This window comes from Lepisosteus oculatus, chromosome 9 (genome assembly GCF_040954835.1).
Source record: "Lepisosteus oculatus isolate fLepOcu1 chromosome 9, fLepOcu1.hap2, whole genome shotgun sequence".
NCBI classification, from domain to species: domain Eukaryota; kingdom Metazoa; phylum Chordata; class Actinopteri; order Semionotiformes; family Lepisosteidae; genus Lepisosteus; species Lepisosteus oculatus.
The window spans coordinates 4,675,405-4,687,524 of NC_090704.1; the positions used below are offsets into that span (position 1 = coordinate 4,675,405).

Consider the following 12,120-nt stretch of genomic DNA (forward strand, 5'->3'; position numbering starts at 1 on the left):
CGTTTCGGCATGGAAGTGGATATGTGTGACCGCTAGGGTCTTTTATAAAGGTGTAGCAGGATTGCAAACACGATTTTACACATTCCTCACTCGGAAATAACAGCAGGACACACCCAGAGAGGGGGGGCGCTCCGATCTCAACTAACACCAGGCGTTGAGACATCAGCGCTGAGCGACACCAGCTTATGCGCTGCAGGTCCGTAAACAGTGCGCCCAGCCCAGCCTGTCACAGGGATAGAGTGAAACAGGTTACAGTCATGTCATCGGGAGGTAAGACTTTGTTGGACTTAATAAAGCACCTTCGTATTTGCCACGGGGGAAATAAAACTGTTGTGAAGTCGGCTGTTAACTTCATTTACAAAAGGAAAGAGAAAAGCGATGGAGTATCGCACCGACCGCAAAAAAAAAAATCAAGCTGTTTTAAAAGACAGCGCACCACGCCTTGATTATGAATGTGTGCATATTTGATTTATATCAACACCCGTTGAAAACGGGAATCATCAATTGTTCGGGTGACCGTAAAGAAACTTGTCATGTTTTAAGAGGTTTGTTCAGTCTCCGGTGAGCCCTTGCGCACGACTAGTCCTTGACAACCTGGGCGATGAGAATCGATGAATTATTATGCTGCTGCCCCACAGTACAGTAATATAGGGTGGCGCACAACACACGCATTCGGTTAACCGATAATTGGTTAATAAAGGTTTTGTTTCATTTACCATAGGGTGGTACTTCAGACTAGTTTGATCACGACAGAAGTACATAATAAATGATGAAGCCAGCTTTGCTGCAGGAAACGCTATGCTGTAGTTCTCTTTTCTTACTGTAAGGTAATAAAGAAATCATCGTGCGTGATGCATGAGGCAGCCCGTTGTTACTACGAAATAATCCGCAGTTTGTCCGGACAGTCTAGATCCGCAAGTGTGCGAATTCATTCATCGCCGCTGTATGTGTGGAATCTGTCCTCCACCATAGTGGGCACAGAGGGAGCGCCGCTTTATCCTGACCGAGAGGTCCATCACATCAACCGAGCGACAGAAACAGCACAGAGAAGTCACTTTTTGTGAAACGGCAGTGAATGCCAGAGTGAGCTAAACACGCTGGACAAGACAAAAAACGTGCGCAGTTCTTCAGAATAAAGATCATACCTGCGCGTTAAATGAGCACACTCCGTTTCCTCTTAAATATACCCTTATTGTTTGGCAAAGGCCGAGAGCAGTGATCTTACTCGGAATGTGTTCTAACTTTAGTCGCTCACAGCCGCACTATTTTCACATTTTATGGCTGCAAATTCCTCCCCGGCGTCTTGTCTAGTTTTATTCTGAGTATCACTATGTGAACAGTAAAACCGAAACTACCTTGAAGATTATGTCTTAGGGAGTGAATGTACTTTGTACTAAGGAATTTTTCACGCTTCCTGGATGGGCGCGACGCTTCTAATTAATAAGGCGAAGTAATATTTATTTTCAGCTTAAGCCTTTTACCACACGGTGTTTGCGAACAGAATATGCATCTTAAATGATCACAATAGTGCTATTCCATTAAAGCCGGGGAAACATCGAAGGTAGATGAAAATTTACAGATTTGGAATAAACTGCACATGCATACAGATTCAAATACATTTTTATATGTTTATACTGCTTACTTCCCTGTATGGAATTAAAAAGCACATTAAAAAGTAATGGAGCGAGAACATCAATTTATCTTTCTCCCCGACGTCCAGAATTCATATTTCTGTGAGAGAATACAGCAGGCACAGTGGGCTTAAATTTAGACTCACACCTTGCAAATTCGCAGGATCATCAATACAAACCCCTGACATTACTGGGTTTAGTGAAGCAGCGAAGCACAATGGATTTGTAGGGCTGCACGCTGAGTAACCGTGGGCAACAGGACAGTAACTAAACAAACGGTCTCTTTGTGAGACAGAGAATCAGCGAGGTCACTTCCTCTACACTGCACGGATATTTGCATTTCACACCTCTCGTCGTCTTTATACACTCTACCTACTTTTAGGACAGCTCAGGTGCATGTTTGTTGCCGTAAACACAAACTTCAGAACAAATTGTTGCAAAAACGAGAGGAAGCCATTCCAGCCTGCTCAGTAGTTATTAGCCAATTGATCCCAGGATCTCATCCAGCGGTTTCCTCAAAGAAAGCAGACTATCGTCTTCAACAACATGGCTGGGTAGCTTGTTCCACACCCCCACCACCCTTTGGGTAAAGACATGTGTTATGTTCTCAGTTTTAATAGCCCCACCAGCTTCTACGTAGTACTTAATAACATAGATTTAGGTTTCTACATATATATCTTAACTGAATTTAGCATACCTGAAGAATAAATTCACATTTTTTTCAACTGGACTTTCTCTGGTCTCAAGGTTAGACGGTAATTTCCACCAATACGTCTTCTGCTGATCTCTATTGGTACGTGCAGGTCTCCTGAGTGCATGGCATTTGTCCTCTTGGCAATGATAGCTTAGAACTACATTTTTTTTTGTCGCTGCTCATATTTAGCTTAAATGTAGTCTACGTGCTGAACGATCTTCAGGATCTAGTCAGGCTTGCAGGCATGGGACAGCCGGCTGCCTTCTTGAATAGCAGGTGGTGCTTTACAAGGTGGCTCAGTGAGCCTGCCTCAGGAGGCCCTGCACCCTGGATCCGTGCAGCATGAAAAAGCAAAGTCTTTGGCTGGATCAAGTCCTGTGGACTGCTGCTACTGGCACAGTGGCACACAGCTGCAGACTGTGCTGAGTGCTTCTTCGAGGAGACAAATTAGAAATGCAAATCCAATATTGATCACTGCGTCATGACTGCATATCAGTAAATACAGTAGAACAAAACTGAACTCCTGTTGTACAGCATTCGTATTCATTCTGCGTTGGATCAATGGGCTTGATGTGAATGGCTAATGGCAAGGACTGTATCAAGAAAATAAGTTCTGCTCCTTCTGCATGATATTGATCATGCTGTTTCTAATTCTATGTCAATAAAAAGTGAGTTTGGAGAGACAGGGAACATGTTAAAAGAATGCCTTTTAGTGATGGTATGCCCTTTCAGTGACCCTAGAGTGTGGGTAAGAGCCAGTTCAGTTTACACTGTAAAGTCCACTGGAAACAGTTCATATATAAAGTTGTGTCCCTTTGTAGGGACAAAGATTTTTTAGTTTGACTTAAAATGTGCATCTGATTCCGGTATGTGATCCTTTGCAACATGCATTTGCTCTGAAGCAATAACGTCAAGGAGTTTGCTGTTCATCAGGGTTGTTTTATTCCCACAGTGTTTCCATTCTGGGGCATCCATGCCCTTTAAGTCCTGCTTAGAGGACAGGAATAATCAGCCAAGTTTATCTGGAGTCCCAGGAGACCAAACCCCATTTTTTTTTTTGGTTCATAGTGACAAGTGAAAACCCTCCTACTTTACCGCTGTGCCAAGTCTGCTTTTAAAGTTGCAGCATAGCCACAGACAAAACAAGAAGACCGCAATTAGAAAATCTGTGCAGTGTACACAGCTTCTGACCAATGCATAAAAATCTGCTGATTTTTTGGGGGCAAAGTTGTACTGGTCAACCTTGTCTGTCTCAAACTGATTGCCACCATCACTTATTCCAGGTTAAATATTAATTTTTTACAGAAAGGCGTTCGTCTTTTTTCTAAGGGAGTGCCTTGAACATTCCTCTCTCACAGTGTGATGGGTGCCGAACAGTTAATGGGTGGAGCTGTAGTGAAGCTGGAAATGTAGTGAGCTGGAAAACAAGTAGATGTAAAGGTGAGAATCATGATGGTTGTGCATGACCATGATCATGGGTAAGAATGGAGATGCCACTTGTCTTGGCTCTGCAAGAAAAGCCCTTTTTTTAACTAGAAAACTAGGAACTAGAAAATGCTCTGTACAATGATCCTGCAAGGCATAGAATTGAACCAAAAGAGTATGTTATAGCATCTATCAGGAATTAGCTGTTAGGACCCCTTGGATTAAGGACTAAATTGAATGTTACAGGCATAAGGATCTGCTGTTCTTCTGGATTGTTCCTAAGTCCTTCACCGTGCTTGATCAGCTTGGTCTTTGCTGAGTTTAAAAAAGCACCGTGGTTCTTTGTGCTAAGCCACTTTTGACCAATGCATACTTCACTCTCTGTCTATAACTATGATGCTCTTTCTGGCTTTCTGTAAAAAGTTTTATTTCCCCGTTGTCAGAACGCAACAGATCTTGAACCGCCCCCCCAGAACGTGCTGAAAGTTTGCCGTGTGTTGAAATGCAGGCTTGCCTTTGCTGGCTGTAAATGTTACCATCTCTCTGAGCCTCCTCCAGCCCACTGGAACTGGCCTTCTCTCAGGCAGGATCTGGGGTTATTGTTCTTTCCCAGGGTAGGGTTTCCTCTGAGCTGCAGGGTCTGTGACAGCGAGGCTGAGTCAGTGCCGGCTGGGGACGCAGACTCCCAACTGCACCAGTTTCTATGCCAACCCTTTGGCAGGTCATTAGAGCTTGGAAACCTGCTCTCGGTTGCTAAGGCCAACGGATGTTTATGCCGGCTCCAGAACTGGTAATTGCCAAGGTGCACTTGCGCAGCCCAGATTTTGGAAAGCAGGACAACTCGGAGGGCAAAAAAAAAGGACGGGAATGCGATTTTATCCGCAGATTCGCAGGAATTGACTTTCCACAGGTTTTGAAAGGGATTTGTCTCCAAATTCCATCTAAACAAGTGGTGGTCAGATCATTCCTCACCTGTCTTGTGCATTTCAAGTGATTCATTTTTAAAGTCCCAGATTTCATTTTTCGTAAATGGAGGCCTTCCCATTTGCTCAATTTACAATTCCCGGTAGCAACAGAAGTTCTGCAAAACGCGGAGAAATACAGCGTTGATTCTGCGCCGCACAAAATTGTTATTTAAATAAGATTAAAATAGCCCTCTCTGTCTTTGATGTTCTCTTTTATAAAAGCAGTTGCAACACAATTTGTTATGGTAATTACTGGTAATCTGTATTTGTAGAAGGTTTTCCACTTTATCCAATACAATGGAGTACAGCACCCTGCTGGGTGACACTCTGTACCACCTGTCACATCACGCAGCACACCAGATGGAGATGTCAGAAAAGGCTTCAGTCGTTAAGTTAAGTTGTACACATCCAGAATTTAGCCAGCATACCTGAATCAACAGCCCTACACTTACAAACCGTGCTATGGAATAATTCCTGACCAAGCAGTGAGGAACTGAATTTAATCTCTTATTTTTCTTGGCTCATATAAACTCTCAAGACATAGTAGCCCACCCAGATTGCGCACTGCAGAGATGACTACACTACGCTGTGAAAGATTCAAACAGGCCAGATCCTGTACCGTACGATTTGAATATTCCCTTGACTGTTAACCAGGGAAACGCTAACAAAACATGAGATCCAAAAACTGACCTTCCTATGGGAAGGTCAACTATTGTATTTCAATTAATAATTTTGTGGTGCTAGGCCTGATATAAATCATGTAAAGATAAATAATTTACACAGGGATAGCTGAAGCACTTGGGGAGTATTTTATTATTCTTGTAGTGCGAGATGTTTTGCGGGGTTGCTTTTCTTTGCCTGCAGAAACGCTGATTTTCAGCGAACCCGTGCCGAGCTGAGACGCATCTATAAAAAGCATGGATCCTTTTGTTAAGCGTATCTCTTCTGCCTCCTCTCAGGTGATTGCTGGGGGACGGCCATGCTCTGGGGATTCCTGGTGCTGTGGGTTGCACCTGTGGTGGAGGGAGAGGAGGCCTGCGAGTGTCCCAAAGCAACCATTTTGCAGACGTTTCCCAGCGCCGTGTCCTCTGGGGCCTGCTGCTTGAATTACTCCGGCTCTTCCTTTGGCAGCGTCAAGTGGAGCCTCTTCTCTCAGCTGCAGGCCCTTAAGATACTGGATCTTTCCAGCTGCAACATCACAGAGATCCAGGACGTGGCCGCTTCCGATGGCCTCCTCCTTCGAGAGCTGTTCCTGAACCACAACAGGATAACTCTGCTGCCCGAGCGCTTCCTGGCCAACGCCAGCAACCTCAGGGCCGTCCACCTGGAGGACAACAGGCTGGACAGGCTGCCGGATCACTTTCTGCGGGCCTCCGATGACTTGGAGGAGCTGTATCTTGACTTCATTCGGCCATCGGCTCTCGCCCTTGGGCTCCTGAAGCCAAGCCTGCAGAAGCTGGAGCTCGGCAACAATTCCCTGGACTGCTCATGCGCCCTGATAGAGACGTTGCAGGGATACAGTAAGCCACAGGGGGTTAATGTCACTGATTGGAGCCGGGTGTTGGAAAATCTGACCTGCGCCTCTCCTGAGAACTTAAATGGCAAAAGGGTGTGGATGGTCCACAGTACAGAGGTGTGCAGGTCCCACCGGCTGACGGCCCTCTTTGTTCTCCTGCCCTTGGCTTTAGTCTTGGTCCTTTTGTTTTGCTGGTGCTGTGGGAGGAAGAGGAAGAGGAAAGAGGGCACCTTTAAACCAGCCAAGCACGCCAACCACCTGAGCACAGTGGACCGGAACGGGTCGGACTGGATGCTGGATCGGTACCATCACTACAAGCCCTGCGAGGTGCCGCTGCCCAGCGAAGGGGAGAAGAACGTCCTCCTAAAAAACCAGCTGATGCTCAGGCCTTCCACCGCCTTACTTGGCAGCAGCCGGGACCTCTACGAGGAAGTGGAAATCAGACTGGGCTCGGTGGACTCTTTGGTCCCGCCCATCTCTGACATCACCAACATGGCCTCCAGCATGGACTCTCAGGAGATCAGGCAGCCTCTGGAGGACGGCAAGCCAGACGTGGAAACTGTGAGTGTTTCTGAGGTGCTGAAGGACTCTGCTGACCGGGAGAAGCTGTACCTCACCCAGTCTACCGAATACTACAACCTGGTACCAGGCATTGACCTTGAGGACTCAGATCATGGAGAGTATGAAAATGTAGACCTCTCGTGAAATTAATATTGAACAGTTTAAGCAAGCCCTCCCTTCTTACTGTGCACTGGCTGTGCACGATGATCATGCACAGTTTTGAGTCAGATCCGTAGGACTTCACACCTTTGTGAGCACCGTTAAGGAGGAATGTAGCATTGAAAGACAGGTATCTGTATACATTCTGAATGCAGGGACTGATGTGATGTTTTTTGTCCATTGCAGTGGTATTCCTTATTAACGTAAGGAAATGTTTTTGATATATGAGGACTTTGGAAGTGCAACCCTAAAAAAAAAGACTGAAATATTCATTATTAAACACAGAGGAAAATGATATGGTTGAAATGGCTGTGGTTCTAGCCTTCACCTGCGCTGTGCACTTTCTTAAGCATATGTTTCCACAGCCCAGCTTTGCTGTGGTTGAATTCAATACAGGAGTTCAAACACTGGGTTTCTTTTCTAAATATGTGCAGTTGGGACCATTGTCCTGAGAAATGACGGGTGATGGGCAAACCGCTCTAGTGATTTTTTTTTGCCCTGAGGAGATAGTGAAGGTGTTGGGTGTTGTTCCTGTCCAGTTTGCTTAGTGTACCGTACTGCTCCTCAGAGTGAGGTATGCATGTATGACCTTCTCACACAGGTCAGTCTTATAGTAGCATACCATCGCACTGACAGTGCCTTAAAGCAGTCCACTGGAAAGAAATCCAAATGTTGTGTTTTTTTTCTGCTTTTTGATAAAGTTATAGGAGGCACATTGGGTGACTATGATTTCGGAGCCTCCTTGAGAGAACTTCTTGCTTAGGCATGTTTAAATGGTCTGCTGACTATCTCAGAGAGAAATTCCTAGTCTTTATAAGAACAGCAACACACACACACACGGCACCTCAGTTGTGAAAGGTTACTATTTGCTAATGAAATTTTTTTCGACCTAGATCAGATCAGCTCTGGGAGAGGTGGGGGGAAGTGGAAAAAGCTGATCAAGATAAGCAGCAGGGCAGTGAAGAGCAGATAGGATCAAGGGACTTGCTAATACATGCTCACAAGCAGCTAGCAAACAGAAACTTCCCACAAGAGCTGCTAAATAAAGCATACACTCATACCTTGCATCTGTCTATATATGTTTTAAAAAGTCTAGATTCCACCCAACAGAAAACAATTCAGGTCTGATCAGAGTTTTCTTGACTTTTAGACAATCAAAATGGCCACATGTAACAGCGTGGTCTGCTACATAAAGTATCTCAGTCTCGAGAGGGGGTGGGGGACTTCCTGGAATTTAAGAATAAGTTGCATTGTGTTTTTTAAAAGAACTTGTGCCCATTTTAGATCTCAAGAACTCTGTTTAACTTTTATAAGTAGCACAGACCTTTTCAGTTGTATACAGATACTGTAAAAAATCTGTTAAAAGCAAAATGTTTTAAGCAGGACAAACCACTCCACTTAGCGATGCACTGAAGCACAGTAGAAAACAAATACTGCAAGGCACTGATTGTACATCATCATTTGGTCCTAGACTTGCAAGGCACCAGCATTTTTTTCGAGATAAAGAATTAATTTTATATGTCTAATTTCTTTTAAGAAATGTTTGTTTATATTTATGCTATATTTCATTTAAAAAAAAGACATGAAAAACAAAATAAATATTTTCACTAAAATAGCTGTGTGAGCTTTATTCCAAAGACAAGTGCTGACCTAACAAACTGTCTGTTAATGAAGGAAATGGAGGTCATTAAGTCTGATGTTTACTCAGAATTGTTTTTCAGAGACTTTTGCAGGGTAGAAATCAAGCTGTCTGTCTTGGGTACACTGGGTACAGCCTTACAAATGAGAGGCCATTCTGTCCAAATTACTATTTTTTCTTTTTCAGTAACCAGTTGACCCAATCATTTTCTCATTGTGTTTGGTGAAAGAAATAACGATCATCTTCAAGAACTCGCCTGGGCAGCTTGTTCACTACTCCCACAATCCTTTGTGTAAGGACCTGCCCCCTGTTCCAAACATGGCGGCGGGAACTAAATTTAATACTGGCGCAACATACTTAAAAAAAAACTAAAACAATGCTTTTTATTTAACTCCCTGCACCATCTTGATGAGAACAACAAGCGTCTACATAAAAATACACATTCCTAAGCTCTGTGTGTGTATATATATACCAGCCTTATATATAATATATTTAACATTACTTTATTAACCCTTTACAATTTTTTGCATTAGGAATTATCTTTTCGCATACCCCAGCTTGCTCTCCATGAGACACACAGACAGGGAGAGAAGCTCGGGGTCAGAGCGCAGGGTCAGCCATTGTACAGCGCCCCTGGAGCAGTTGGGGTGAAGGGCCTTGCTCAGGAGCCCAACGGAGTAGGATTCTTCTGCCGGCTGCGGGATTTGAACCGGCAACCTTCCAGTCACAGGCACAGATCCGCCCCTATATATGGTGTTTGTTAATAATTCCTAATGGATTACATTGCACATAGCTCAATGTTAAATGTCTTTGACCATTTCAGATGTGTCACCTTGTCAGGGCTATTGATGATTCTGAGACGCACCCATGAGTCATGACTGCTCTGAAGATAAGTGGTTTAGTCTTGTAGGCAGGTACTATAACATACAGCACAGTATGAACACAGCATTGGCAGGAAAAAAAGAGCTGAGAAACCTGCAAATACCTGCAGGTTTGTCCACAGGGATTCCTTCCTCAGGAAGTGTGCATGGAAAAGATCCAGAAGTCAAGAGGTCCAGTGGCCTCAGCACCGATGTCCAACCAGAGCCGTTTCTGGGCTTTCTCTTCTACCTACAATAAATAAGGTCATTATAGCACAAGAGAACTGAATAATCATGAGTAAACATGGTCACTGGAAATTAGTTGGAAACCAGTGAGCAGGAGGCTCTACACAAATCGTTGCAGGGGGTCTGGAATAATTGCTAGACCTGATACATTGGCTTTTTTTTTTTCAATAAACAGTTGCATAAGATCCTTAGAGCAATTAGCTGCTTGTAACCAAAATGGGCTGGACAGTTCAAATGCCCACCTCTTGTCTGCAGGTCCCCTCGCACGTTTAGGTGTATAAACTTCATTTTACAACATCAGGTGAACAAGACCTCCAACATGAGATGCTTCTTGTCAATCAGAAACCAACTACAGGGAGTGTAAAAAAAAAACGTTTTAAAGCCAAAATGTCATACATGCTTCAGATGCAAGTGATAACTAAGCCAGACAATGAATATATGACCTTATAGAGTTATGTATTTTTTATTTATTACTTACAAGTTGACTGTGGTGTTTGATTTACTCTGGTGTTTACTACTTAATCCCCTTTATACCAATGAATAAATATCAACCCCCTCATGCAATTTTGTAGTTTTACCAAACGATATTTGATGTTTGCTAGTTTAAAATATTATTTTGGGAGCTCCTCCAATATACTTGGTGCTCTCCTTTAGATGTAGACAAAGTATGTTTTAGTTTCAACTGAACAGCAGAGCGTTGCTAGTGATAAATGAGGTTTCAGAATATATTATGATCAAAAACTGTGCACGTTATGCTTGCTGTAGACAGTTAAAAACTAATACAACTGTAATACTATGACGCTGGAAATAGACTTTTAAGCACGACTGGAACACAAGCACCTAGCATAATCATAATGGGCCCCATCGTGCTAAAGACGTTAATATTCATTATATCATTTTAGTGTCAGAGAAATACAGTACACTTACATTTCTTCCTGGCAAATCACTACGCATATTCCCCCCCTTGCCAGATTTAACAGCATGGGCACCTGATGCTTTATTTGAAGTAACTATCTGCACCGGGACGCTGTTAGCTACAGCTGTTAGAGACACACAGAGGCTGGAGGTCCGTCGTGCACAGCACCTTTCAGGACGTCTGAATGACCTCCTCGTCTGTGACCTTTCCAATGCTACTGTGGAAACCCGGTTCCCAAGCCTGCCGTTGCTGCAGAAATCCCCATGAAAACCCACCATTGTTCCCCCTGTAATCGCGATACCACCGGAGCCCCTCCGCCCCGGATCTACAGCAGGCAGATGCCGCCACTCTGAGGCACCTCTGTCCTCTCATAATGGGGTTCTCTCACAGCAGACCGGCACCTTTCACTCCGGAGACGAAATCTTGGCAACCGAGGAAGGTAACCGAAGGGACAATGTTAAGGTAAACGAACACCCTTCGGTTAATGTTGCTCAACAGATTTCGAACACATTTCTCCGAGGTGATTAAGTTCACCCAAATTAAAATGAAAAAGGTGATGCATCTACTGTATAGAAATGCACGCTCCTACGTCCCTTTTGTGAGGAAGACAAACATGCACAGCCTGACTTCAAAGGGTTCATTGACTCCAGTTACACAGTTATACTTCAGGCAAGCACGAAAAGTAGCATTCCTGTTGCTCAGACTATTTAATAATCAAAATTTCTTACACTTTTCTAGACACTTCACTGAATTAGTTTCACGTTTAATGGGACCCCATTTACGGGACAGAGGACAGTCACCACACCCATGAGCTCTTCACCCCACTGCCCTCAGGCAAGAGATATAAGAGCATACGGACACTGACCACCAGATTCTTCAATAGCTTCTACCCACAAGCAGTGAGACATTTAGCCATCCCCCTCGGACCACACCTACACCATCACCATCTACCTCTTTAGGATTTCTTATCTATTGCACATCTTCAGTCATTGTTTACACGTCTGTATTGTTTACATTCAAACTGTCTGCATGTTTACTTGCACATTGTCTATTGTTTGTTTGTACATTGTCTTGATGCACTGTTTGCACTTTGTTTTGTTTTTTACACTTGTTTTACAATCGAGAGACTTTCTGTAAGTAAGAATTCCATTGTACCAGTACCGGTTACATATGGCAATAAAGTTCAAGTTCAAGTTACCTGCAGGTTTTATATTTGTTTCTTTTAAAAGATTTATAAAGAAAAACAAGTTTGAATATGGTGCATTGTTTGCTTCCAAAATGTACTGTTTGCTATTCAGTTATTTAATGTGATTTTTAGACATGAACGTCGATAAACACCGTTTCCATGTTTGAAGCACAAAAGGAAATTTAGCCTGAATACCCACGTGTTAAAGGAACGGAAATTGGCCGTGAGCTCTGCTTCCTGTAAAACCTTCCGTGATGTTTTCACATGCAGTAGGTAATAGGCTGGGGGCTTTATAAACTCTGGAGACACCTGCTGGTTCTAT

General features: G+C 43.6%; 2 protein-coding genes and 1 long non-coding RNA gene across 3 annotated transcripts in view; 2 read left to right on the plus strand and 1 right to left on the minus strand.

Annotated features, from left to right (window-relative positions):
• Positions 1-25: 25 nt before the first annotated feature.
• On the plus strand, positions 26-8,564 carry LOC107078350 (toll-like receptor 8). Its single transcript, XM_015355233.2, has 2 exons — positions 26-270; positions 5,675-8,564. The coding sequence occupies exons 1-2, from the start codon at positions 186-188 to the stop codon at positions 6,934-6,936; spliced, it is 1,347 nt and encodes a 448-aa protein (XP_015210719.2). The 5' UTR covers positions 26-185; the 3' UTR covers positions 6,937-8,564.
• LOC107078351 (uncharacterized) overlaps positions 6,342-12,120 on the minus strand; it is a 17,284-nt gene continuing 11,505 nt past the window's right edge. Inside the window, exons 4-6 of the long non-coding RNA XR_001479295.2 lie at positions 9,939-10,045; positions 9,576-9,700; positions 6,342-6,428 (exon numbers count right to left, since the gene is read on the minus strand). This is a non-coding gene — a long non-coding RNA (uncharacterized lncRNA). The remainder of the gene's footprint in view (positions 6,429-9,575; positions 9,701-9,938; positions 10,046-12,120) is intronic.
• Positions 10,900-12,120, plus strand: part of best4 (bestrophin 4) — an 11,584-nt gene continuing 10,363 nt past the window's right edge. Inside the window, exon 1 of the mRNA XM_069194021.1 lies at positions 10,900-11,074. The gene's annotated coding sequence lies outside the window, so the exon portion shown is untranslated. The remainder of the gene's footprint in view (positions 11,075-12,120) is intronic.

What these genes read in the sequence shown, in the direction of transcription:
- LOC107078350 (XM_015355233.2), top strand. Translation starts at nt 186, where the DNA reads ATGCGCTGCAGGTCCGTAAACAGTGCGCCCAGCCCAGCCTGTCACAGG. An exon ending in TACAGTCATGTCATCGGGAG is followed by an intron (nt 271 to 5,674) that starts GTAAGACTTTGT and finishes GCCTCCTCTCAG; the next exon opens with GTGATTGCTGGGGGACGGCC.